This window comes from Ipomoea nil, unplaced genomic scaffold (assembly GCF_001879475.1).
Source record: "Ipomoea nil cultivar Tokyo-kokei standard unplaced genomic scaffold, Asagao_1.1 scaffold2036, whole genome shotgun sequence".
Taxonomy (NCBI): Eukaryota; Viridiplantae; Streptophyta; class Magnoliopsida; order Solanales; family Convolvulaceae; genus Ipomoea; species Ipomoea nil.
In genome coordinates this window covers 1039529-1067337 of record NW_017618464.1, presented here as the reverse complement: position 1 = coordinate 1067337, position 27809 = coordinate 1039529, and the positions used below count along the sequence as shown (strand labels likewise).

The 27809-nt window shown below is 35.4% G+C and overlaps 3 protein-coding genes across 8 annotated transcripts; 2 read left to right on the top strand and 1 right to left on the bottom strand.

Annotated features, from left to right (window-relative positions):
- Positions 1 to 299: 299 nt before the first annotated feature.
- On the bottom strand, positions 300 to 8379 carry LOC109148216 (DNA repair helicase XPB1). Of its 4 annotated transcripts, none has more exons than XM_019296079.1 (21): positions 8236 to 8378; positions 8108 to 8159; positions 7920 to 7963; positions 7754 to 7823; positions 7465 to 7624; positions 7127 to 7349; positions 6968 to 7024; positions 6546 to 6689; positions 6047 to 6127; positions 5867 to 5954; positions 4655 to 4992; positions 4281 to 4356; positions 3994 to 4187; positions 2901 to 3064; positions 2747 to 2819; positions 2441 to 2554; positions 1439 to 1519; positions 1277 to 1336; positions 995 to 1078; positions 765 to 907; positions 300 to 619 (listed from the first exon to the last, which is right to left on the bottom strand). In XM_019296079.1, exons 2-21 carry the CDS (start codon positions 8115 to 8117, stop codon positions 526 to 528), a joined length of 2298 nt encoding a protein of 765 aa, XP_019151624.1. In that variant the 5' UTR covers positions 8118 to 8159; positions 8236 to 8378; the 3' UTR covers positions 300 to 525. The 4 variants fall into 4 exon arrangements, with proteins under 4 accessions (XP_019151624.1, XP_019151627.1, XP_019151625.1 ...); XM_019296082.1 differs by having other exon boundaries at positions 7465 to 7621; XM_019296080.1 differs by having other exon boundaries at positions 8108 to 8150.
- A 5981-nt stretch (positions 8380 to 14360) lies between these two features.
- Positions 14361 to 18295, top strand: LOC109148133. 3 transcript variants are annotated; one of them, XR_002048763.1, is made up of 6 exons: positions 14361 to 14381; positions 14461 to 14970; positions 16628 to 16713; positions 16843 to 16986; positions 17094 to 17203; positions 17999 to 18295. XR_002048763.1 is itself a non-coding variant. In XM_019295935.1 (6 exons), the coding sequence occupies exons 2-4, from the start codon at positions 14532 to 14534 to the stop codon at positions 16969 to 16971; spliced, it is 654 nt and encodes a 217-aa protein (XP_019151480.1). In that variant the 5' UTR covers positions 14361 to 14381; positions 14461 to 14531; the 3' UTR covers positions 16972 to 16986; positions 17174 to 17203; positions 17999 to 18295. The 3 variants fall into 3 exon arrangements, 2 of the variants coding, with proteins under 2 accessions (XP_019151480.1, XP_019151481.1); XM_019295935.1 differs by having other exon boundaries at positions 17174 to 17203; XM_019295936.1 differs by lacking the exon at positions 17094 to 17203.
- A 1408-nt stretch (positions 18296 to 19703) lies between these two features.
- Positions 19704 to 27500, top strand: LOC109148132 (beta-adaptin-like protein C). The gene is made up of 15 exons (XM_019295933.1): positions 19704 to 19986; positions 20691 to 20888; positions 21972 to 22085; positions 22249 to 22499; positions 22767 to 22902; positions 23142 to 23321; positions 23440 to 23532; positions 23621 to 23832; positions 23911 to 23974; positions 24121 to 24300; positions 24933 to 25025; positions 25395 to 25798; positions 26012 to 26201; positions 26321 to 26524; positions 26921 to 27500. The coding sequence occupies exons 1-15, from the start codon at positions 19900 to 19902 to the stop codon at positions 27218 to 27220; spliced, it is 2706 nt and encodes a 901-aa protein (XP_019151478.1). The 5' UTR covers positions 19704 to 19899; the 3' UTR covers positions 27221 to 27500.
- The last annotated feature ends 309 nt before the right edge of the window (positions 27501 to 27809 follow it).

Here is a 27809-nt window from a genome sequence, read left to right as displayed (position 1 = left end):
AAAATTACAAAGTTAAGGACTTAATTGATTGAAATTGAAAGTCGAGGACCAAATTGTGAATTTAGCTATAGTCGAGAGACCATTTTGAGTATTTACTTTTAAATTAATACCTTCTAATTATCAAACTAAATGTCCAACCAACTTAATTAGAATTTCGCCCAAAATAGAACCCTAATATTGTCTTATTGCGAACCTAATCATTTAAACTAATAACTCATTGACGTAGTTAACTTGTACTTGATTATGATTTGACAAATGGAGCCCTAATATTGCTTCCATTTAAAAAAAAAAAAAAAACATTTCTAACAATGACCAACTCAACGAACTGAATTATGGCCATTACCACATACTGTATAGTGTATACCAACATATCACAAATTCACAACCATAGCCTATTCTGCTAGTATATTTTAAGCTGCTTTGTCAGAATATCAGATTACAGATACACCTACTCTCTCACTTAAACTAAGACATACAACAGAGTAATGGTTAGAGATAATACACAACGGTGAGTACTCTCGAGCCTCAGCCAAAGCGTTTCTTGAATAAGTGGTGTCTCTTGGATGGATCTTTCGGCTTGCTCTTCTGCACATGCCCTCCGGGCCCTTTTTTCCCAGCACTGCATTAAATCGGGAAACACATTGTCACAAGTCAACAAATCATAACAGAGAACTTTAGCAACAAGTTCTTCTCCCTGCTTAAAAAATAAATTCAGCACTTGTATTTGAACTCTCAGGAACCAATACCATAATGGTGAAACGTACTTGTATTCCATATAAAGCATTCCCTTTGCTCCTGACATTGCACTCATAGAACCCATAGAACGTCGAGCTTTCTGAAGGGCTATATCATCTGCATCTTCTTCCAGTTGCTCCAACCCAACTGCATCATCGCCTGCACTTAGTACCTATTGAAAGCAATTAAGGTGAGACTATCTTGTCACAATGCCCAAAAAGAAAATTAAAACAGATACATTAAAAGGTAAAAGAAATACCTTTCCTAGAAGTGCAAGCTGGTCATCAAGATGATGGTAACTCAACTCAGGTCCTGAATCAGGAGGTGGCAAGTTTGTGATCACCTGCAACAAGGGAAAAAGTGTTACACTAGATAAATAATTGAAAATTTCCTTCTACTCGTGTAATGCTCTGGTAGACACCATTACAAACTGGAAAGGCAGATCATAATCTGATAATCACATGCATCTTCATGATAAATAGTAACAACTAATAATGTAATATGCCAAGCCTTGAACACAACTGTGAGTCAAAATGGTTACCTTGAAGCTATACCCTTGATCAATCAGGAACTGTTGTCTTTTAGTTGAATAATACATTTCCTGAATTATAATGGGAAACTTGGGTTATAACATTAATTCTAATTCTGAACAAATTTTTTTTTTTTTAAATTTCAAAACAATGAACATATCAAAATAAAGCACCTGTGTATCTGTCGATACAAGAGAGTAAAAGAATGCATTATACTCCTCTTTACCTCCAGCCATCCTATCTTGAAGACGCCCCTGTCAAATGAGCAAGTGTCTCGAACATTAGAGATCAATTCAGATTAGGAAAGATAAGCCCTACCCTCCACAGGTTCACCCACAACCATAATTTGTTTCCATACAAATTGCTATATGCCTATATGTAAGGCCAATAAAATTAAAGGAATTAATGCCTAATTACTTTGCATAAAGCATTTAGCAAATGAGATAATCCTCTTAAAAAGTGCTTACTAGTAGAGGCTTATGAAATGCTTATCTGCAAACATTGCAGCCAATCACTAAACAAAGACACCACCATTTAGAAGGTATTTGGCAGATAACCTTTAAAGCTAAACAAAATGAGATGCATTTAAAGCAGGGGAATAAATTATGATCACTAAATACATGAAAAATTATACAAAACAATGTATGGTTGTTTAGTAATTGTTAGAATTGAGAATGGGCTGGATTTGACGAAAAAACAGGCAGGAGCTGTGCCCATGAACAAATTGGGCCATAATGCATTTTGTTCAAGCCAATACTAAAGATTGAATCCACTCAATTAGCTAGTTGAACTCATACCATTATAAACCCATCTCTCTCTAATCTTTCAACGTGGGACACTTGAAAAGTAACAATTTTTGTGGAACTACCACAAATAGGACTACATTTGCACATAAGATTGATTGAGTGAAACTAAAAGCCTATTTAGTCACAAACACTGTTTTCTTTTCAAAATTTGTTATGGTTGATTAACCATCTTCATAAAGTTGAGCTCAATTGATAATCCATCTTATATGCAAAGTTGCATAGTTTAAATGTATTGTTGTTAAAACACAACAAAATAACATTGGTTAAATGTACTGAATATATATTACATAGAACATAAATGCAAACCATGCAAAGATTTTATCACAATGACACTGATAATAATAGAAGTGCAACATAGAAGAACCAAACCTTGGCCCTAAGAATACGCCCAAGACGTTGAGCTTCCTGTCGTCTTGACCCGGCATGTGATGAAATTTGTATTATAACATTTGCTTCAGGAATATCAATAGAATTATCACCAACCTACAAATCCCAGAAGCAATTATATTACATGGTAAAGAAACACAGTGAAGACAAGAAAAGGGCTGAATCTACAACAAAATTGATACAAAGAAGATTATCCGGTCTCCATAATCAACAATTGGAAAGATCCATAATTTATCAAAATTATCTAATGAGTAATGATAAAAATGCAATATATACTAGTAAATGTACCTTAGAGAGGAAAATGGTGTTCACTGCCTTGCTAGTTTTAAATGCCTCAAGAATTTTTGTTCTTTCAACATGGCTGCATATTTAAAGAAAATTGCCGTTAAAGTGACGTCAAATCATATGGTATTAAGTCTTTGAAATGATAAATATCCATTACCTGGTAGCACCATAGATCATAGGTTTCCTTAGCTTCATCGCATATTCTGTGAGCGCAAACAGATTGTCAGCAAAAACAATTATCTTATCCCCACGCTGATGTTCATGGAAACGGATAAGAAACTCGCAAGCCCTGAATTTGTTTGGATTCATCACATAAAGTGCCTGTACCATAAATTAGAAAGATGAATGAAGAATGGATGATGAAAAGCTAAATATCCATGGGCATTCCAATAGGATTAAAAGTTTCTCTTTTATTAAATAATAAATAATACCCTCCATCTTATATATCCAGGTCATGCATGCTTGAATAAAGCCACAAATAATATTCTGCTATGCCAAGGATGGTCTTTTCCATATGACACACACAAAATACACTGAGATGTATAACTTGTCATTGGAATTCAAGCTTCACCTTAACCTGAAAATTCTTAACTGCTTGTTATAGAATTAAGTTTTCCCCCAAACTAGGTAGTAAAATAGGCATAAACCTAAAAAGGTTGTTTTCTATTTACGTACTTCTGTTGGTTCTTTTTTGTTTGTTTTTTTTTATTAAAAAAAAAATGTGCATGCATGATTTTTTATGTAAGGGTTAGGTTTAGTCTGACCATAATGTTGTCAGTTTGGACTAACGGAATCACCCAACTTCTTTTATGAATCACAGAAAAGTAGAAAACATAAAAAATTTTGAATTACCAAGCCCAAGTTCCATTAGGAACTGGAACCTTGCACAAATTCCTTCCCAAAATGAGTTTGGTCTACACTAACCCTCTCAAAATTAAATTATGCAAATAATGAGCTCCCTTAGGTTTTGTCTGACTGGCCATGATGCTCTGTTAGTTTGGGCTCACCCAACTTCTCTTATGAATTACAGAAAACATAAAAATTTTGAAATACCAAGCCCAAGTTCCATTAGGAACTTGAACCATGCACAATTTCTTACCAAAAATACGATTTTGGTGTACACTAAACCTCTCAAAATTAATTTCCACAGATAATGAGCTCCCCCACCCCCCGGGGAAATATAAATCCTCAATTCAGAAAAGGTAAATATTAACTCACTGAAATGGAGCAGGTATGGGAAGATCACAAACCTGTTTCTTCTTAGAATTCTCTTTCTTCAAATACTCGGCAAAGAATTCCTTTGTCATAGGACACCACACCTCAGCACACTGCACATTTGCAATAAACCCCCCTTTCACCAAGTCCAACCAGTTCGCTTCATACAACTTGGGGCCAATAAGAAAATTCAAATCAGTGATTCTTTCGTCCTCTCTCACAAGTGTTGCTGGAGGTCAGCAAATCATAAGACTATCTCAATTTCCAATACAATCAGTATAGGTAATATTTGACTATGAAAATAAATCTCCATCCTCCATACCAGTGAGCCCAAGTTTGCAGTGTGACTTAGTAAGGCTAATAACCTTTCGAAACATGTGAGCTGGAACCACATGCACCTAAATGATATCATAAACAAGAGAGTGACATGTTAAATTGCAAGAAATAAATTTCAAACTTGTTACAGTTAAAAAGAGGAATTCCCAAAACGTACTACAAACACACCACAAACAAAATTTCAACACAGAGCACACATGAGCATCATAGTTAATACACTAAGTACAATCAACAGGAAATATCTAAAAAAATCCTATGTAAGTGTTCATTCACCAGAAACATAATTTGAACAAGACATAGATCTCATGATTGCCACGTCACAGCAAATATAAGTTTAGAGGCTATACAGATAGGATTTACCTCATCCATAAGGAGTAATCCCCATTCTCTGTTCCTTATTTCTTCAATGATCTTTTCAGATTCTTCAGAACGTTTTCCATTAAAAGCAACCATGTTATAAGTGGTCACGACAACACCAGCATTACCATGGAACCTTTCTTTGCTGTCAGATGTGAAACGACATATTTGCTCTTCTCGAATAGTTGACCATAACTTGAATTGGAAAGCCCATTGATCCACAGACACAGCATTTGTTGCTAAACAAAGACAGCTTTTTTTTATTCTACAAGCTGCAGAAACACCAACTAAGGACTTCCCTGCACCACAGGGCAGCACAATGATACCTGATCTTGCTCTACCTGAAATGTAAATATTCAACTGATCAGAGAACACTCTTGCCAATTCTCATTTCATCTACAGTTGAGGCAAAGAAGAGGAAGTTGTGCACAAGAAATTCATTTTCATTAGAAAGAACAGAAAGATAGATGTGGGGACAGATGAAGCACATCCTGCATGACAAACTACATGCACAATACCTAAGATCCAACTCTTTCAATTAATTACTAATTCCAATCATCTAGACTGTTATACTCTATATACAATTTGGTAAACCCTGTCAAATTTAGGATGGAAATCTTCAGCAGTCCACCTGCTTTATGATCTACAACTATTCAAATTAAAACCCCCTTTAGATGTAGCCTCATAAGCTCCACTTTGGATGTCACCTCCCTCTATTATGGCAATTCAGTATATCCTCAATGTATAAAAAGTAACCATCCAACATTATTATCACTGATTTTATATGTTCCTGCTGGTTTTATTCCACTCCAATATTTCCATGAACCTGCTTGGTTGCATAGGCTATTATGAAACAAATATCTATGCAAAATCCCCAGCATTCTAGGTTTCAGCTTGGGGTCTGTAAAGATGCAGGAAGAATTCTGTTTAAGGATGCTACATGTAGAAACTTCTCAAGAAAACACATCCATTGATTATCAACCCCAATGTAATCCCACTCATAAACTCTATGGTATGTCATGAATCTTAGGTCATTCACAGACTCAGAAAGAATACATTGGTATTAATGTGTATAGCCATTAACCACCTGTGGTAATAGATATCCTGCAAGAGATTTCCCTCCATTATAGGGACACAAAGTAGTTCTCAGAATCAAAAAGAGCTAGAGATGAATAATTTTGCATAAAAGGTTCCATTTAGGGGTTAGATCCTTACCATTTCCAAACATCTTACTAAGACTCTTTTCTTGATAAGGTCGAGGTTGAGCATGAGGCTTCAACTCCATATCAAGATCAGGATTAACCTGGAATTATCAATGACATTTAATAAAAGACACTGATAATATGTACCTTTACCTTTACCAGATTCCTTTGGAAAAATCAAAGAGCAACTTACTGTATCATTTCTGAAGTCATATTCCTCCAACATTGGATAATTCAGGGCATTTGGCAAGCATCGTTGCTTCACATTTTCAACCTACCATTATAGAGGTTAGTGGATAGATGGTTTTCTCTATAAGGGCATAGAGAAGGAAACATTTTATGCATATAGTAGTACTTTCCCTGTGCTAGTAGTGAATATATATTCCAAGCATATAGTTGCATTCGTAGGTCATCAATAAGTATTTAGCATAGATACGGAAAAAAAAATAATTATTACAAATTTTTCTTAAATTCTTTACACATAATTATTAAGATCCTTGCAGTTAGTGGTATCTAATGCAACATTGAACTGACTTTCATCATGTAACAAATGTACAAAAACAGGATACATATTGGCATATTGCAACAAGAATCACAATAAACAGTTTTGAGATTACAAATTGAATTCTGTGCCACCCCCAAGCCAGGGGAGAGGGATCAATGAGTATAACCATAGTATCACATCAAGTTACCTGAGAAGGATCAATTTCAAATGAATGAGTTTCTTTTTCTTCTGCTGCAGCTGCCAGCTCTGCTTCATTTAACAATTCATCATGCCTACCTTCGATTTCACCCGCAGACTTGCTGACAGTAAATCCATCATTTCCATGAACCCCCTACAAGCATAAAACTTCATATTTTAGTTAATCATGAGATAACATTAAACGTAAAGGACATTCAATATAACAGATCAGCACATGAAAATGATATATCACACACATATGTCAATTTTGTGAAGAAAACTTCATATGTATGTGTAGTTTTATAACAGTGATCCCCCAACTATCCAATTACATTCTCAATAAAAGCAAAGGAAGTGCCATGACAGGTCATATAACAAGTAGAGAGAGCAAGAGATGCTAAAGCAGCCAATTCAATGAAATTATGCACTGACCTCAGATGAAATTCTTGCTCGACCTATAACTTCATCTTCAAGCAACTTTTTCAACACCTGCAGACAAAATCATACTCGTTAGAAACATAATCAATCAAACAAGAAAAAGAAAAAAACAAAACAAAACAATGAGCTAATAAGGAAGCAAAGCAATCTTACCTCAGGAAAAGGAGATTCAATGAAATACCTATTCTTCTTTAGAACAAGCTTCACTTTGCCATAGTTGGCAGTAGAAGCATATATGAAATCAATCATTTCTTTTGGCAGCTTGGTCTTTGACAATTTACTCAAAACAGATATTATAGTTTCAGTCTCTAAACCAACTGACACTGCCGCATACAATGAGTGAGGTGTCAAATTGTATTCATGCATTGACTCCGGCCTATATCAAAACATAGTTATAGACTTAGCAGTTAGCAAACACCATAAAAGGTCATAGGAATACAGCTATAAGTGCCCAACCAATGTTAGACACATTATTTTGTTATGAACGGTACCTGCACACGGGCTCAGCAATGGCTATGAGAAAATCATATGCCTGTTTGTATAATGGAGAGAATGTTTCGAGAAAAATCCGACCATCCGCACAGGCCCATAATGGGCGATTTGCATGATCAGGTTTGAGTTCAAGTTTTGTAAAATCCCTTTTCTTCCCTTCTGTCACGCCAATAATTCAAAACCAATTCCAAAATCACTTTCACTGTATCACTTCTATAGAAATTAAATATCAAATAAAAGTCCATACAAAAAGTACAAGCAACTGCTGATATAAACACTGATAAATACCATCCTGAGAGTCATCATTGATTTCATCGACGTAATATGGTTCATCTTCTTCGACAGACCTGTGTTCCTCCTTAATTCAAAACGGAGAAAAAGAAACTCCATTTTCAGTTTCAATTAACGCAATTACACAGCTGAATAACTAAACAAAACGGAAATATCAATGAACCTTTGAGGAAAACTTTATCTTTTTGCTTGGCCGGCCTTTATCGCCTGAAAACAACGATTTTCACCAAATAAATTTGCATACTGAGCATACTTACACAATTGTATTGAAAGACAATAATCAATTGCTTTTTGCTACTTTTAAGTTATTTTAATTGTCTAAGGACAGATTATTTCTTCGAGAGTATTTACCGTGGCCCATCTTCCTCTATGGTTGAGCTCTATGCACCAGCGGTTGTCAGTTGTTAGAGTTAATTTTAGAACATCAATAGCGGTCTGATAGGAATGTTCGTAGTACTGGAGAAACGGAAATGGCAAACCTGACAGTGGATATAGATTTATGCGACTGAAATCACCGGCTTTAATGGAGATATTGAGCAAAATGTCCAACTACGGGTGGACAAGAGGTCTCTCTGGTGAACGACGATGATCTATTGAGTATGCATCCAAACGCGCCCTAGTCGCGACTCTAGAGTTATATGCGTGGGTTTATGGCGGTGGTGCCGTTTGATAACTTATTGGTCGCAACGTGGCATAGTAGTAACTATTCGTTTTCATATAATGTTTTGTTTGTTTGTTTTTTTTTTTTTTTTGGAAATATTGCTAGTATTTGTCTCATGCGATGCACGGAAAATATGTTATAAAAATATACTCTATATAAGGTTTATTAGTATATAAAATTTTTGTTATTTAATAATTATTATGTGTGAGTTCCTATGATAAAATCTTAGCTACAAATCTTAAATTATATTAAAAATTTAGTACAAAGTATTTAATATTACAAATTTTAAGAACTTAGTAAACTACAATAGTAATTGAATTACAATTTTAGAGTCACCACGGATCAAGAAATTTTTTTTTTTTTGGAGAAAAAGGATTAATGCATTAAATCACGTAAAAGATGTGTTACAAGAAAAGGAGGTGGGACATCAAACCACTCTCCACAACCTGCAGTTGAACTCGCCCCTCTAGCTAATGTGTGAGCGACACAGTTCGCAGATCGTTTAACAAAAAAGAATCTAACATCATCAATCACTGATGCTAATTCTTTTACATCATCAATAAGCAGTCCAAACGTAGAAACAAAAGAAGTTGCTTGTAGGGAAAAATAAACAACTTGTGAATCCAGTTCCACATCCACTCCACCCATACCTGTGTCTTTCAGCCAACTCAGTGCCTCTCTTAAGCATATGGTCTCAGCCTCATTAACTGTAAACGTTCCCCCCAGATTCACACTCTTCGCGGCTAGAAAAGTACCTGCATGATCTCGCAACACCCACCCCAACCTCATAGAATTGGAGTCCGGCAGCACACTAGCATCAGTGTTGAGCTTGAACCGCCCTGCATCGGGTCGTACCCACCTTTCCCCTCCTTTTTTATTGGTCCTGCTTGGTCATGTGAATTTACGGCCATCCACCCACTCTAGAAACTGAGTGCCCGGTGCATCACCAACTCCACATTAAAAGCAACACTGTTCCAAACACTCTCATTACGGCTTTGCCACAAACTCCAACACACCATAACAAACTTTGGTACTAAAAGCCCATGCAAACAAGACAACATAGCAAAAAACCAATCTATGACATTACCATGTGGTACCCCCACGGCTGGCACACCTGCAAGAGTCCTGACACGAGCTGCAGCAGCACATTCCACAAACAAATGATAAGCACTCTCGGGCTGGTGAGCTGTCGTAGGCTCCCAAATTAAAACCTTACAAACGTAGTAGCGGGAGTAAGGATCGATCCCACGAGGAGTAACTAGTTTAAAATATGTGCTCAAATTAAAGGAAGGGGGGTTTGGAATATATCGAGAACAAAGATAAATTGAACGAATAAAGCAATGAAAATAATATATCGAAAACACTTATAATAAGAAACCTTGGTTAGTAAAGATCCACCACCGGAATTCAACACTGATCATTGATTAATAAAGTAATTAATATGCAATTGAATATTTGTTGTGAAATTATTTCATTTCCGTTTTTCCTTAGTTATAGGTAACTAAAGCACACGCGATTTAATTACCCCTAACTACTAAATAACCTAAGACAAGCGCTATAGATTTAATTTAATAGCAGCAATAGGAACTAGGAAAACCGACAAACTAAATAACACAAGCACAAGCGGTTGCATTTAACTTAGGAAAATATTCTACCCGAGTCCAATTATCACTAAGCCGTCAATAATTAACCCATTTGCTACTGAATATTAGAATAATTTGTAGCACAACATTATCTAATATAGCAAATAATTATATCAAGTAAATAACTAGTAGGCCTCCCTAGCAATTAAATGATACAACTATTCAAATAGCTTAGAAGAATATTTAATACCCAAATGCATAAAAATGATATAATAAAAATAAATAAATAATCTTACAGTATAATCAATTCCGGGGCTTCAATTCACTAAACCAAGCTAAAGAAATTAGCAATGAATGGACATTGATAACAGCTTTACAGAATAATCGAGAGGGGAAGAATGAACGTTTTACAATAAAACACGTATACTATTTATACACTTTCTAAATTAACCTAAATCAATTTTAACCATCCGCTCCCTACTTTTCCTCCGCACGTCCGAAGCTTTCCATGAGAATCGCTCCACCATTTCCTCTGACCAACGAATTGAAACAACGTTATATGATATATTATTATTATTTTTTGTTTGTCTAATTGCAATCATGGGACCCACAAACTTAATATATATTAAGTTTCATAATATATATATATATATATATATATATATATATATATATATATATATATATATAAAAGATTATAGTACGTAATAAATATATATATTAGTATTCTATATATTATATATTATATATTATATTAAACATTATATATAAAAAGAACTAATTATTACTTATTAGATAATATTAAATAACTAATGCAAAATTATTATAAAGATGTACCTAAAATATGAGGGTAAAATATGCCTATCACGGGCACACTCCTGCACATATGACACATCAAAGCGCAGTGAATATTCTTTGTTCCTAGGGCATCATTAGTAGGCAAAAAAGAATAAGCCAATTGCCAGCAAAAGTGCTTAACCTTCGGTGGCACCTGCAAATTCCATATCTGAGTCCACGGCCGCACATCATCCATCATACCCTTCAATCGTTTATAACACGATTTAACAGAATACTCGCCCCTCGTTTCCCAAAACCAGTACCACGAATCTCTTGGCCTCCGCTTTGTAATTGGAATGTTCAGAATCAAGCTAGCATCCCGGGCATTAAAAATGGCCCGTATTCGATCCACATCCCATCCTGCATTTTGAGCATCAAACAAAGAAGATACCGGTGAGTTAAAAATCCCTTCATCTACTGGCGTTGTGACAAAAGGCTCATCCTCAGATTGCAACCATGCATGCTTACCAATCACCGTGTCATGGCCATTTCCAATACTCCGCCTACACCCGTCTCGTACCACTCGCTGGACCTCAAGAAAACCCCGCCAAATAAAGGATGGGTTACTCCCCTCCACTGCTTCATCATAGGTGGAATTTGGAAAATACCGGGCTTTATAAACCCGTGCCACCATTGAGTTCGGCCTCATTATCAACCTCCATGCTTGTTTTCCCAGAAGTGCCAAATTAGTTTCATGCAAGGAACGGAAGCCCATCCCCCTACTGCTTTTGGAGCTGTTAAACCTTGCCATGATCTCCACTTACCATTCCCCACAGTTCCTGTCCACCAGTATTCATTCATCATAGTCTCTATATCCCTACAAGTCCCTCGTGGCAACAGGAAAACCATCATTGCATAACTTGGCATCGCCTGAATGACATTCTTAAGAAGCACCTCCCTTCCAGCCCTTGACAAGAACCGTGCATTCCAAGACCTCACCTTGGCTAGGATCTTGTCCTTCAGAAAACCCTGAATCTGTTTTTTCCTCCGTCCTACTATTGATGGGAACCCTAGGTACTTCCTTGCTGTATCCCCCTCAACCACCCCCAATATCTGAGTGACCATAGTCCACTGGGCAGGCTTTGTATTACTTGAAAAACACACCATGGACTTATCATAATTTATCATCTGTCCTGATGCTCTCGAATATATGTCCAACACATATTTCATACAAATAGTCTCGCTTTCATTTACCTGAAGAAACAAGAAACAATCATCTGCAAATAGCAGATGAGAGATCGGTGGTGCTCCCCGGGCAACACAGACGCCATGTAACTTGCCCATACCTATATAGCTATCTATCATAACACTCAACCCTTCCACCACCAGCAAGAACAGAAAAGGTGATAAAGGATCACCTTGACGTAACCCCCTACCTGGCAAGATAGGCCCCAATTGTCGCTGCTCATACAAAATATGATACCTTACAGTTCTGACAGACTCCATCAAAATATCCACCCACCTCCTCCCAAATCCCATCTTAAGCATCACAACCTCGAGAAAACCCCACTCCACCCGGTCATACACGCCTTGCTCATATCCACCTTTAGTGCCACCACCCCTTCCTTCCCCTGAGTTTTCCGTCGCAGATAGTGGTGCGCCTCGTATGCCAACATTATGTTATCTGTTATAAGGCGCCCCGGCACAAAAACACTCTGCGCATGCGAAATAATCCCCTCCATAAACTGATCAAAATTTTTAGACTTTTGAGATTTCTCACTCTAGATGTAGCAACATACAATTGACCTTTAAAGACCAAACAATTATTTATAAATATAAATGACTATTAATCATAATCACCATTTTAAAAAATAATTGTAACAATAATTGCTCACCAAACCATATGGTTATATTATAGTTAAGATTTCAATTATTTTTTTAGAGTTAAAAATGATTTTCAAGTGTTAACATTTACTTTCTTTATCTGGTTTGTCCTTCACTTTTGTGTTCTTTTCCCTTTGATATTTTATAAATAGTTTTCAGGAGTAGTTTTCCCTTTGGTATCTGGTCTGGCATCATTTTTAATGTTATATTATTATTTTTGTTGCAAAATTCACTATTTCCATGTAATTATATGGGTAATGTATCAGATTTTGTTGTATTGCACTAAACATTTTTCTTCACTTGTTTCCTGTTATATATCATATGTTTTTCACTCATATAAAAAGTGCTTGCTAAACTTGCTAAATCTTAACTATAATACCAACATGTAATTAATACCAACATTTAATCATTAATATCAACATTTAATTCACAAGATCATATGAAACTTGCTAAATCTTAACTATAATACCAACATATAATCATTAATATCAATATTTAATTCACAAGACCATATGTCCATATGAAACTTGCTAAATCTTAACTATAATACCAACATATAATTAATACCAATATTTAACTATTAATATCAACATTTGTTTTCAAAAAAAAAATTATTAATATCAACATTTAATTTTCACAAGACCATATTGTTTTATTATAATTAAGATAAGCAATGCATGCTAAATGAGACTAAACTAGATTCTCAGCAAGAAAGTTTTAGAACTATTAAGAATGTCTCTAGAAGTGCACATACCCTTTCGAAGATTATAAGACAATTGATGCTCTTTTGACAGTGCAAGATATGAATTTTGATACAAGAAACTATTTTCTTGACTTTTTTTTTTTTTTTTTTTTGAAAATCTATTTTCTTGACTTGATTTGTTAGATATCAAAGATTACTTGAATCAGTTTATTAATGTAAATATTTTTTTTTTGTTAAGTGTTTCGTAAATTGAACGGTCCATTTATTAGTTAAAAATTTCATTTTTTTTAGATCGGGGCATGAAGAATGTTGGCAAATTATTGTGTACACTATGATCTAAAATGATGTTGTTGAATCTTATGATAGAATAATGTACTTTATGTATTAAAATAATGAAACTTATGAGATAAGATAATACATAATATATTTTATGAGTTAGAATAATGTATATATTATGAATTATAAAAATGTATGTTGTAACATATTGTGTGAAGAAAAAAAAAACATAAAATATCGTTATTTTTAGATCGTGGTTCACACAAACAATCTGAATGATTATGAGATGTCAACGGGATGGGATGGGGGCGAGGGACATACCCCCATCAGTGTCCCCGACTTTCTTCCCATTCCTCGTTCTCGTCCCCATCCCAGTCAGGGAAGCGAAAAAACCCCATCCTCATCCCCACAGAGATTATTCGGGGACAGGGAATCCCGATCCCGTTTATAAGTTATAAAAACATTAAAAATTAAACATTAAAAAATATTTAAATAAATAACGTATATATATTCATCTCCAACTTAAAATAGTATTTAATATTTTATAATTAAATATGTTATATAAATATGCATTTCATAAGCATGACATACAATGACAATAATGTTTCTAAAATTATATATATATTATATATAAAGTAATATATATGTGTGTTGTGTGGTTATATATTCGCGCAAGAAATTCAAAATTACCCTCATTCCCATCTACGTAGGGGCGAAAAATCGAGTTTCCCTTGTATACAGGTATACAATTGACATACTATGCCACCCCTCTAATTTTCTTATGTAATGTTCTGATGGAAGTTCTTGTATAATTATGAAGATTTACAAAACCAGAGAAGCAAAGAGAAGAAAAGGTTCCAAAGTCCAACGTTCGTTAACGATATCTCAAAGATGGAGGCCAACGAAAAACGCGCGACTTCTTCATGCAGCGTTGCTGCAGCAGCGGTGGACGGCGGCCTGGTTATCTTAGCCAACGAAGCAATTCATTCATTTCTCGCTGCATCTACCCAGGACACTATCCTATCTCAAGACCTGAGAGACCTCGCCGCCTCACTCTCTCAGCGAGCCTGCGTGCCCTACAGAGCTCTGCGATCCATCTGGATTGGATCCAACCCGTCGGAACGACCTGAACTCGCCTCCATTCTGTGTGGATCCGGATTTGCGTTCTCAAGCCCCCAGCCGCGAAAGAAGAGCGAGGAATTGATGGCTCGACTACGGAAGCTGGCGGAGGCATCCGAGAGGAAAGCTTATGAGGAATTGGTGAAGGACATAACCCCCAAGAAGAAAGTCCAAGAGCCTTTCTCTTCTTACAAGGATCAATTAGGCTTCGGTGAGCTCCCACGTCCTCCTTCCCCAACCCCCCAAATATGTGTATATATCTATCTATCTATTTAATCTATATTCAAGTATAGCATCTGATACAATATGGAATTTTAGCTCTCGTCTATATAGTATTTTAATGGAAAATTGTGTATGCTTAACCATAATGCAAATTTTGATCATAAAGATGTGAAATTTCTCAATGCGGTTGGTAATTTTTCTGACTTGGGATAATGCTGTAAGATACATCTTCGTGGCTCTAGAACTTAACTACTGTAATCTTAATTGGAGACGGTGACATGTTGAAAAGTGCTAAAATGATTGTGGTGAGAATCCTTGTTGAGGTTCATTCAACTTTAAATAGGTAATGTTAAGCCATTCATCTATTGGACTATTGGTTGAGTGTGAAAAAAGACTAGAAGTAGGAAAATGCAGTCTTGGATTGATTTAGTCTGGAAGTTGGATAATAGAGAAAAAAAGTGATCTATTTGTGTTTTACAGTGCATCTATTTTATTCGTATGTTTGAAATTCATTTTGGGATGGTTCTAGGACTGAAGAAAGTAGTTCAGTCAACAATGTCATGAAAGAACTCAACATTTTCATTTTCCCACTTGCCATTTATATTTTAGATGGTGAGCAAACATCATGCAAAAGTATTTGAATTTTGGGAGTTCATTCTGGGTTCATATTTATTACCTCATGGAGGATATGATGATTATGATCAGATAAATGAGGGGAATTTGGCTCTAATCAATTCTATGGCATAACTCTTCTACACAAGTGTCCTGGGAGAAACACCATGCCACTCTAATTTTTGAACTCATGTATGTTCATAATCTGTCTCTAGATGACGGATGACCACCTTTGGTGACTGTCTACTGTTGGTACTTTCACAAGTTCTATTTCATTCATATAAGCTTTTGCTGTTGTAGACTTGTAGTATAGATCATAAGGTCATTACCCCTAACCATTGGATTTTCAAACTCCTTTTACCAAGATTCATTACTTTCTGTATATTTACTTCAGCAACACACCAAATTATAAATAAAGCAGCAAAAGGAGCATTAGGGTTCCCTGCAGTTTTTACTTTTGATCGCAGCTGCTTTCTCAGACCAATCCCTATCTTTTCACTTCCATGTCAGAAGTCAAAGATTGTATCCCATGGTTTAACTAGACCAATACATACTTTCCAGCTTCAGCACTGAATTTCCTTGGAGTTTTGTATGTCTAATAGTAGAAAACTGCTTGCAACCCCCTCTTGAATGACTCGGTTTGGTGCATCTGAGACAGGAAAGGAGTCAAAGAAAGTGACCAGGATGCTCTTACTTTATTTTTTATTATAGAGTATTTGCACTGACCTATTTCACTTGAACAGTTTGATCTTTGAGAAACCGTGGAACTAAGGATCTATCCCTGCCCTTGGGATCAGGTTTCAAGGAGGGAACAAAATCCTTTTTTTAATGACATTCAAAGTTGAGAACAATGTTTTAGTTATTTACTTATTTGTAGATTGACTAAATTATGTGAGCATCTGTGTCTTGCTATACGGCTTAATTTATGCCCCCTTTCAATTTGTAACTGCCTTGTATTTTTCAGCATCAGCTTAAGAGAATTTTGTTAATGTTAATCAATTTAATTTTCTAAGTGCTATCTGGTTAATTGGCAGGCATACACGTTGTGCTTATGATGTTTGCTGGCTTTTTGGTTGGATATGCTGCATTCAAGGCTTTATTTAGTCACAGTCCTGCTATGGTAACGTAAATGAATTTGGAGCACTTAATAACTGATCACCACTCGCCTGGAGTTTGCACATCATAGCCTGTTAATTAATTCTTGTTTGGTATAATACTATAATTGACACCACTCCTATTCTATTTTCAGAGTGCTGCTGGTGGCATCCTTGGACTGGTTATTGGCATGCTTGTAGAAACACTTCTTTTCATTGTTAGAACTACTAGTCTAGATCGAAGATCCACTTCTTTTGTTTCTAAGACAAAAAAGAGTCAGTAAACTTCACCATAAGAGGTTAGTTCTTTCTACTTTTTGGCTCTACCATTTGGAGCACTTCATATTGTATTTTTGCCATTTTTTTGTACTGTAAAATTTGTCTAGATGTTTGTTAATGATGATAGGCTCAACTTATTCGCCATTACCTATGAGGCCTTCACTTGAAAAGAGGTTATCATTTGCAAAGTTTATTTGGTATTTACAGGAGGGAACATCTTTAATCAGGAAGAAGGAAGTAAGGAACCCCTCTTCTTGTCTCATAAGAAAGGATTTCAATTGTTTGGTTTTAAAACTAGGCTGTGAATCTGTGATTAAAAATGGTTCAAGTACAAAGTTGTTTAATAAACCTTGCTTGCATTTGAACCACGTAGCTAATGAATCTTTGGTTGTGGCATACATGGGAAAGAGCATGTTTGGATCTAAAGTACTCTTTAAATTTCAACCATAAATTTTAATTCTTCATCTATTTCAGTTTCAAGTATGTTCTACTGTCGAAATTGGGTACCATTATCTTACAAAGGATTTGTACATTTCTAAAGAGATTGGATTTTGTTGCACTGTTATTTCATGTTTGTCTTTTCCAATAAATTACTCTGGCAGTTGAAGAAGGAATAGAGTAGCGTGAATATGAAAGCTCTAAAGATGATAATTTGCATTTGTTATGTCTCTGGGACTGCTTTTGTTGCACTGTTTTCTATATTGGTCAATGTTTGATGTGTGCATGCGGTCTTAGAACGTAGAATTGAATTAACTTTGTATGTCATATTATGCCAGAGCAATCTGTGCAAGAATTGTAAAAGGTTTGATCATTTTGATAGGGAGTGTTCTAGTGTGAAAATTTGTCACAACCCAAGACCTTCCTGGGTATGTAGCTTGAAGACTTCTTTGCTAATTAGTCATATTTTAGATAACTACTAACTAGGCATGTTGTTAGAGATTGCCCAAAAGATAGAAGATGGTGATTCTGGCCATCATGAGTCAATATTAAAACTCCAGAGAGTGACAAATGAAGAAATATATGTTGCTCCAGGAGTTATATTATCCATATTGCAAGCTGAAGAGGGCACAAGATTTGTCAAGGAATGGAGGAAGTATCTCAGATCAAGAGGCAAGAATTATGAGCGATGCTCCTTCAAGTTGTGTACAAAGTTTTTTGAACAACCATTGATTTTCTTTTATGTATTCCCATGTGGTGTGGAGTATAAATATACTCTACAACTTTTTTTTTTTTAGAACTTCTTATTTATTTATTGTTTCGAAAATGATGTCTACAAGAAAGACTTGTGATAAAAAGGGTCCTCTAAGAATTTCTGTAAAAATTAAGGTATCAATGTTCTTTAATTTTTCTAGTTTTAGTAAGCAACTTTGGCTTTGCATAAAAAACATAAATTGGAAGTTGGAACATGATTATCGGAAAGGTACAACTTTCAAGTTTGATTATTGTACCAAATGTTACAAGTTTAAATCTTGTCAACACCATTTCAGTCAAGCTATTGTTGTTTATAAGCTATTCCGTAAGTCCGTATTGCATACGAGAGTTTGTTGCGAGTTATTACACAATAATAGAATTTATTATGTGTATATCTTCAAATAGTGGTTGCGGATTATCATTGTTATTATATATATATATATATATATATATATATATATATATATATATGTGTGTGTGTGTGTGTGTGTGTGTGTGTGGGGGGGGGGTGGGGGTGGGGGTGGGGGGGGGAGCAAAATGTTGTCATGGAATAACTTTACCCTGCGTAAACATTTTTTGTCTAAATAATTTGATTATGAATTAAATCATTATACTCCGTATTAAATTGTCTGATACGGATTTTCGTATTTGCTTATTACAAATGTATTTTTTTAAACTTTAAATTCAACGAGTAAATTCACCATTGTTTGTTTTGATTTTTACTTTATTGTTTATACTTTGTTATTTGTTATGTTAACGGCGGATGATACCAACTTTTTGACTTGTAAATTATAATTATATAATTATTTATTATAATGATTTTTTTAATATTTATAAATTTAACTATGTTTGGAAAAATTTATAGTTTATTTTAAACTATAAATAAGTTAGGTTCGATAAAGTATAAAGAGATTAAAATAATAATTTATTTTAAAATGTTGCCTTAAATAACATTTCAGGATGAGTTAGTAACACTGACATTGCTATAGATTCTTAGTTAGGCTACATGGGGATGGGTTGGGTTATACGAGAGGATGCTGTGCAGTTTATAGCAGCTAAAGGAACTCGGGTTTGTGGTTTATTTGGAGTTGCAGAGGCTGAAACTTTTAACATCTGAGAAGCTCTGAGTTGGCTCAAGGATCGTAACATGGGTACTGTGGATGTTGAGACTGACTCTCAACTAACTTATTATGCTTTGTTGTCTGATCATTTCTTCTCATCTTTTGGTTCTGTGATTTCTGATGTAAAGGAAATTGCATCTCAATTTTATGATGTGGTTTTCTATTTTGCAGGCGATCTACGAATCGCGCTGCTCATGCGATAGTTAGGCAAGCCGTTTCTAGGCCAGATTGTGAGGAATGAATTGACCACCTTCCTTGGTTTCTTGTAAATATTTAAGTGTTGATATAATGAATTAAGTTTTACCTCTAAAAAAAAAAAGAATGAGTCAGTAACTATCATTTTTTAAAGTTTAAATTAACTTATAAGTTATGTATGCGAAATAAATGAAGGCATCACTGGTCCAATCTGGCTTGTGTACTCTAGCGCATTGCAGTTTTTATTGAAGGCTGGATGTTTTAGTCTGCGTCTCTGCGGTCCGCCCGCCCCGCCAGTTGCTATAAACTTTTGACGAAAAGTCGAAAAAACAATCGCAGATTTCCATTTCACTGGTTACGCTCTTGCATCAGCTTATTGCTTCCCCTTTCTCCCCGCCGGGAAGCTCCAGTGGAGTGATTCGAGAGATGAGCGGCCACGATTCCAAATACTTCTCTACCACGAAGAAGGGTGAGATCCCCGAGCTCAAGGAGGAACTCAATTCTCAGTACAAGGTCACCTCTCTCACTGCTCTCTAACATTCATTCATCCACAATACATATGCGGACATGTATATTGCGCTTGAGTGAACTTGAATTTTTGACGTGATGTTGCTGTGCGTTTGATCTCCATGAACTGCGATGTTGATTGAATACTTTTTTTTTTTTCTATTTTCCGTGGTGATTTAGATTAGCTGCGGCCAGATCTACCGGTGCTTTAAATTGAATCGGTCAAATGCATAGTTTGAAGATTTGGATTAATTTATCGATCTGAATAATTGAAGTGGCTCCCTTCCATTTTTTTTTTTTTTTTCAGATTACAGTTTTATTTTGTGAGGACGTTTAAATTTAGTGGCATAGGAATTGAGGAAATTATGGAAAAATTGGAAATGTGTTGCATTTGTCTACTCCGTTTTAATTTGTATACTTAGTTGGGTTTATAGTGATGTGAATTTGATGAAAATTTAATGAAGGAACAAATCAGCAAATTGAAAAGTTTTCGAATTTGGTTTCTGAAATTCAACTTATTAGAGATAAGCTAGTAGCCTAGTACTCAAATTCATTTCATCTTTCATGAGCTTACTGGTTGTCATTTATTCCACATCGTAAGAGGTTGGACAAATCCAAATTGCATTAGATGTCATGGCAATCAATCTACTAATGTGAAACCAGTTCATGATATTCAAGTGCTTTTTCCTTACATTTTTAATGGGTTTCAGGACAAAAGAAAAGATGCTGTCAAAAAGGTGATTGCTGCTATGACCGTTGGCAAGGATGTTTCATCTCTATTCACAGATGTTGTGAATTGTATGCAAACAGAAAATTTGGAGCTCAAGAAGCTAGTTTACTTATATCTTATCAATTATGCTAAAAGCCAGCCTGACCTTGCAATACTTGCTGTAAATACATTTGTGAAGGTAGGAAACCTTGATTCTCAGTTCACCCAATGCTATCACTTCCATTGGAATATTCAAAAATGGGAAAAATTTACTATTATGATGATATGACAAATGAAAAGTACTAGTGAAAATTGAAAAGAAGTGGAAGTTTAAACATTCACGGGAAATTTAGGCGTTAACATATTCAGGATATTTTTATTCTATTTTTTGAAAGGGAGAGGAAGAGGGTTAAGGAGTGAAAACTGAAATCTAAGCTTTCACTGGAAATTTATGCCTTGTGTGTGTAATATATTTGGAAGGGGGGAGGAGAGGGAATTAAGTGGTAGTGCACAAGTTATGAGTTGCAAGGATTAAGGATGTGAAGAAAGGCATGTGATAGCTATGTTTAATTGGTTCCAGTAGCTATATGAGAGAGACAGCGAATGATTTATTCAGGTTTATTATTAAATGCGGGAGCACACTATCATTGTTTAGTGATACAAATGTAATATATGGGGTATAATTTATTAAAGCAAGAAAGATGAAGAGAAGCAGCTTCTACTTAGAACTTTATGGACATGGGTTTTAGGTTTGATTGCATCAATATTCTTAGAACATTCTCACAATCTCACAGCTCAGCATTATCAAATTCAACACAGATTATTAACTTTAATCTTCCATTGAGCTCTCTTTTATTTCTAAATACACAGTTTTTGCCATAGATTTATGAGTGATGGATCAATCTGGATACTCTCCATTCTAATAATTGATGCAGATGTAGACTTATTATTGGTTATTTTTCAAGTAATGCTTTTAAAATCACCATAGTGTGTTGTTACACAGTTTGTTTAATGGCATAGCAAACCTTACTCATAAATCTATTCAACACAGAATATTAATTTTAATCTTCCATTAAGCTCTCTTTATTTTTAAATACAATGTTTCTTCCATAGGTTTATGAGTATTGGATCAATCTTCATACTCTCCATTATGCTAATTGAAGTTGATGCACACTTGCTATTCGCTATTTTTTAAGTAACGTTTTCAAAATTACCTTAGTGTTGCCACACAGTTTGTTTAATGGCATAGCAAGGAATTACCATATCGTGAGCATTTCTGCAGGATTCTCAGGACCCAAATCCTCTGATTCGTGCTTTGGCTGTACGGACTATGGGATGCATTCGTGTTGACAAAATCACTGAATATTTATGTGATCCCCTTCAGCGGTGTCTCAAGGTCCTTTTTAGTTTTCATTTCTAGTTTAGAAGTTAAATCTTCCATGTTTGATAAAAAATTTTATTTTTATTTTTTTGCATATTATGGCTCTAGGAAGATGACTACTTAAATGGATTGAGGTTTAGCTAAACAATGCCATTTCCTTTCATTTTCTTTTCATCAGGATGACGACCCTTATGTTCGAAAGACAGCAGCTATATGTGTTGCTAAACTTTATGACATAAATGCTGAGCTTGTTGAGGATAGAGGTTTTCTGGAAGCTCTCAAGGACCTCATATCTGACAACAATCCTATGGTTGTTGCAAATGCTGTTGCAGCGCTTGCAGAAATTCAAGAGAGCAGTAGCAGACCCATCTTTGAGATCACCAGCCACACACTATCAAAGCTTCTGACTGCTCTAAATGAATGCACTGAGTAAGTTTTTTACAATTGTGGTGGTATCCGTATTTTTACAGCTGAAAAAGGACTGTGTTATCGTTTCACATATAATGATTTTGGCTACTGAGCTTGTTCTACTACTAGTTATTGACATAGATCTTTTAGCAATTTAACTAGATAAAACAAACAACTTATAAAAAAGAAACAAAAAAAAAAAAAAAGCAAAAAACAAAAAAGAAGATATTAAGTCTAGTACTTGTTTTCTCTCTCTCTATTACTGAGAAATAAGGATCATGCATGTAGGTGGGGTCAAGTCTTTATATTGGATGCACTTTCCAAGTACAAAACAACTGATGCTCGTGAAGCTGAAAACATTGTGGAAAGAGTCACTCCACGACTACAACATGCAAATTGTGCAGTTGTGCTTTCAGCTGTTAAGGTGATATTCTTTAGTATTTGCGTGATTAATTTACTATTGTTTTTCTTATTATTGCCGGTATCTTAATTCTGCCCTTTTGTGTATATTGTTTGTTCAGTATGAATGAAAATAGAAAGCCTAGATTCCCCTGCTTATTCAAGTTTCAACAGTGATTATGAAATAATTTGTGTCTGTCTTTTGACTTTCCTCCCATTTTGTAAAGGATATCTTGCTCACTTCATCTTTTTATGGCAAGGCAGATGATTCTTCAACAGATGGAACTCATCACCAGCGCTGATATTGTTCGAAATCTTTGTAAAAAAATGGCTCCTCCTCTTGTGACATTGCTTTCTGCAGAACCTGAGATTCAGTATGTTGCATTAAGGAATATAAACCTCATTGTACAAAAGCGGCCTACAATTCTTGCCCATGAAATTAAGGTTATGTGGTTTACTATTAGCAGCTGTATCTCACTACTTAGCATAAACACATAGTGCTTTCTGTAATAGTCACTGGAATAAAGGTGTTCTTGCAACATCATTTTTACTTTTCCTGTAGGTGTTCTTTTGCAAGTACAATGATCCTATTTATGTGAAGATGGAAAAGTTAGAAATCATGATAAAGCTTGCATCAGACCGAAATGTAGACCAGGTCAAGATACTTCCTTTAAAATTAGTCTGCTTTCTTCTAAGAGTTTTGTTTTTGTTGTGTTTTTTTCTCAATAAATGCTCCTTTGCAGGTTCTCTTGGAGTTCAAGGAATATGCTACTGAAGTAGATGTTGACTTTGTCAGGAAAGCTGTCCGTGCTATTGGACGCTGTGCCATCAAATTAGAGAGAGCTGCTGAACGTTGTATTAGTGTCTTGCTTGAGTTGATCAAAATTAAAGTGAACTATGTTGTTCAGGAAGCTATTATAGTAATCAAAGACATCTTCAGAAGATATCCTAATACGTATGTTTCTAAATCATGTTTTCTAGATTATATACCATTGAGTAATTATTAATGCTATCTCTTTCCTTTTTCCTTCAGATATGAGTCCATCATTGCTACACTTTGTGAGAGTTTGGACACTTTGGATGAGCCAGAGGCAAAGGTACTGTTTGGCTCTTTTAAGATTTTCACCTTTTAGGATTGGATTTTTACTTCAAAAACTATGTACTTTTTCAGGTTTCTAACTTCTTTATTATACTTCAAAAACTATGTACTTTTTCAGCTTTCTAACTTCTTTATTAGTGACAGGCATCAATGATCTGGATTATTGGTGAATATGCTGAGAGAATCGACAATGCAGATGAACTCCTTGAGAGCTTTTTAGAGAGTTTCCCTGAGGAAACTCCACAAGTCCAGTTGCAGTTATTGACAGCAACAGTCAAACTCTTCCTTAAGAAGCCAACTGAAGGCCCGCAACAGATGATTCAGGTATTTCTTATTGCCTTGTGCTGTATGGTAAGGGGCCTTTACATGGTCTTTTGAATTATGGTTTTACTGATTTTGACTTTGGCCTTACCACTGGCATTGTTTTGTGTTTCAAAATTCTACCTTTGGACTATCTTCCTTGAGCATCACTATCAGTTATTAACTGTTTGTGGACCACTGTGTATCTTACTTTCTACTGAATTTGGCTTTGGTTTGTTTATGGAAAGCACAGGACGGCTATAGAAAGTAACCACTTCTTAACTTTGTTGTTGGCACATGTTTGCCTAAGTGTCATGTGAGCAATGTTGCATATTAGATATTTAAGAACTACTGTTGTTTCAGGCACATGTGCAAATGCACTCCTTATTCCCTCACAAAGTTTAAAATATTTTGTTTTATTTACGGTTTCATGAAATATGGTTAATATTGTTTAGTTTATTATACTGACAGATTTGCTTACTTACACTCTTACTTTTATTGCTACCCTGTAATCCAATGGCACTTCAGAATGTACATTTTGGTTTATAAATTGCCAACTTGGAAGTGCAAGTCTGGTTTCTTTGTAGGGGAGAAAGATGCATTACTATTTCAATATAATAAAATTTATTAAGTATTTTATATGATTCCAATTATAGGTTGTCCTGAACAATGCCACTGTGGAGACAGACAATCCAGATTTGCGAGATCGTGCATACATATATTGGCGTCTTCTTTCTACTGACCCTGAGGTATGCATGGTTTTCTATCCGTTTCTACAGCTATGATTTACAAACCCCTCTTCTATGGTACTATATTATTGAAACATTATATGCTAACTTTGAGCTCAGATCCTCCTCTATTTCAGAAACAGCATTATCTATCAAATTTCTGTGTTATTAAATTAGAAGTTTTGGTTATTCCGTCTCTCATCATCCCTGATGTTTAAACCTTTTGTTGGAGATTTTTAATGGGAACTTCCATTTTCAATTTTTACTAATGAGGCCACGCCAAGTGGTTATGGTTTAATCTTTTAGTCACAGTAACATAATTCATTAATCTGAATGGACTTTAGTCCCATATGATATCTACTTAAAGATGGCTTGTTTCATATCTTGCAGGCTGCAAAGGATGTTGTGTTAGCTGAAAAGCCAGTGATCAGTGATGATTCAAACCAACTTGACCCTTCTCTCCTTGATGACCTTCTTGCGAATATTGCTACTTTATCTTCTGTCTATCATAAGCCTCCAGATGTATTTGTTACTCGTGTGAAGACCATCCAGAAAACAGAGGAGGATGAGTATCCTGAGGGGACTGAAGCAGGGTATTCTGAATCCTCTGCTCATCCAGTTGATAGTCGTGCTTTATCTGCAGCTTCTTCAAGTAATGCTCCTCATCCTGCCACAAGGCAGTTGACTACTACCAAAGCTGCAGCTCCATTAGCCTTGCCTGACTTGCTTGACCTGGGATTGGAAAGTAACAACAGTGCTATTGTGTCTATTGATGAGCCTATAATGCCAACTGGGTATGCATGTTTAGTATTATTAGATTAGAGATTGAAGTCATGAACTAAGTAAGATTGGGCACAGTCAGAGGCTTAACATCTTGATATTTTTAGTCATCTCTTAAAACACTTTAATAAATGAATTCAGAAGCCTTTTACATTTCAGGAGTATTATATTTCCGGAAAATTGCAAATTTGGATGATAATGCTCATGAGTGCTGACTTTGATTGCAGACCCCCTTTGCCTGTTGTATTACCAGCATCTACTGGTCAAGGTTTACAAATCAGTGCGCAGCTGACGCGTAGAGATGGCCAGATCTTTTACAGCATGTTGTTTGAGAACAACTCCCAGATTCCACTAGATGGATTCATGATTCAATTCAATAAGAATACATTTGGGCTTGCTGCTGCTGGACCACTCCAGGTAAATGATATTCAATAGAATGCTTTATTTTCCAATTCTAACATCGAAATTTCAACATTCTTGATGGGATACCTTTCCTTATGTCTGGTTTGAGATGTTGATGAGTTTAATTTTGATAGGTATCGCAATTGCAACCAGGGGCATCTGCAAGTACTCTGTTGCCCATGGTTTTGTTCCAAAACATTTCTCCAGGTCCTCCTAGCACCCTTTTGCAGGTTGCTGTGAAAAATAATCAACAGCCAGTGTGGTACTTCAGTGATAAGATCGCGTTGCATGTATTTTATTCCGAGGATGGCAAGATAGAGCGTTCCACTTTTCTTGAGGTAAAGTAAAGTTTGTCAAATCTCAGTGTATGCATTACATGACAAGATATGAATTCATGGTATAAGATAATTATGCCTCGTACTTTGGTCCCTCTTACAAGAGGGAATTCTAAAACAGCACATAACAGTATAATTGATAACAAGTTCCAACTTTTGGAGCACAGTTTTTAAGCAAGTTTGATTTTTAAATTATTACTCTGTTATTTATGTGTACTAATTTCAGTAATTTGTATTCTGAAGCATATATTTTCTATACTAATTATCTAATTAGTAAATATGCTCAATTTATTTGGTTTCAACAATTATTCAAATGTCATTTGAACTTCTGTACTGTTTGTTCTGTTATGTAATAAGTACGGAGGGTTATAAATCTTTTGCTGTCTATTGTGCGTGCAGACATGGAAGTCGTTGCCTGATTCAAATGAGATATCGAAGGACTTCCCTGAGCTGGTCATAAACAGTGTGCAGACCACCCTTGACCGATTAGCAACATACAACATGTTTTTCATTGCCAAGCGGAAGAGTGCTAACCAAGACGTGCTGTATCTTTCAGCGAAGATTCCTCGAGGGATTTCTTTCTTGATTGAGCTCACAGCCACCATTGGAAGTCCTGGTCTCAAGTGTGCAATCAAGACTTCTAACCCTGAAATGGCTCCTCTTTTCTTCGAATCTTTCGAGCCTCTATTCAAGAGCTGATAATGTGTCTTCTCCGCATCCTTTTTTCTTTATCATTTGTTTGGCTTTTCTTCTTCTGAGTGGGTCCTCAATTTTCCTTTTGTATGATGCTTAGCTTAGTGAACTTCCTACTCGCAACCCCTTTCAACTCTTTCAGTCCAATTTTATTCATTTCAAACATTTTTAGGAATTGAATTTTTGTAGGCCTCATGCAAAATGTTATTGTATTAAAAGTTTACCCTTGAAGTCCCTAATTTATTTTGTCAAAAATTCATCAAATTTGATTGGAGGAGTTCAACTACCATCTTATATTGCACACACTTTGCTATTTGAATTAACCCTTGATGTTACTTCTTTGATTAGCGGTACCCAAATGTGCGTTCACTGGTTCAAATTGAGAAGGTTAATAAGTAGTTTTTACAAGGAGTCGAACTCGAACTTGAAATCTTGTGATATTAAATCAAATGTTATATCAACTTGGTTAGAGTTGTCTAACATTGATAATATTTTTTTGTAATTTCAGTGAAATAAAATTAATTGGTAAAGTTAGAATTGGTGTCTAATATTAAACATAAATTATTTTATTTAGACTTTTATGGTTAAACACAAT

What these genes read in the sequence shown, in the direction of transcription:
- LOC109148216 (XM_019296079.1), bottom strand. An exon ending in ATGACTTCAGAAATGATACA is followed by an intron (nt 5,955 to 6,046) that starts GTAAGTTGCTCT and finishes TGATAATTCCAG; the next exon opens with GTTAATCCTGATCTTGATAT. An exon ending in TAGTAAGATGTTTGGAAATG is followed by an intron (nt 4,993 to 5,866) that starts GTAAGGATCTAA and finishes TTTACATTTCAG; the next exon opens with GTAGAGCAAGATCAGGTATC.
- LOC109148133 (XM_019295936.1), top strand. Translation starts at nt 14,532, where the DNA reads ATGGAGGCCAACGAAAAACGCGCGACTTCTTCATGCAGCGTTGCTGCA. An exon ending in CAAGGATCAATTAGGCTTCG is followed by an intron (nt 14,971 to 16,627) that starts GTGAGCTCCCAC and finishes GTTAATTGGCAG; the next exon opens with GCATACACGTTGTGCTTATG. An exon ending in TTAGTCACAGTCCTGCTATG is followed by an intron (nt 16,714 to 16,842) that starts GTAACGTAAATG and finishes TTCTATTTTCAG; the next exon opens with AGTGCTGCTGGTGGCATCCT.
- LOC109148132 (XM_019295933.1), top strand. Translation starts at nt 19,900, where the DNA reads ATGAGCGGCCACGATTCCAAATACTTCTCTACCACGAAGAAGGGTGAG. An exon ending in CCCTTCAGCGGTGTCTCAAG is followed by an intron (nt 22,086 to 22,248) that starts GTCCTTTTTAGT and finishes TCTTTTCATCAG; the next exon opens with GATGACGACCCTTATGTTCG. An exon ending in TTCTTGCCCATGAAATTAAG is followed by an intron (nt 23,322 to 23,439) that starts GTTATGTGGTTT and finishes CTTTTCCTGTAG; the next exon opens with GTGTTCTTTTGCAAGTACAA.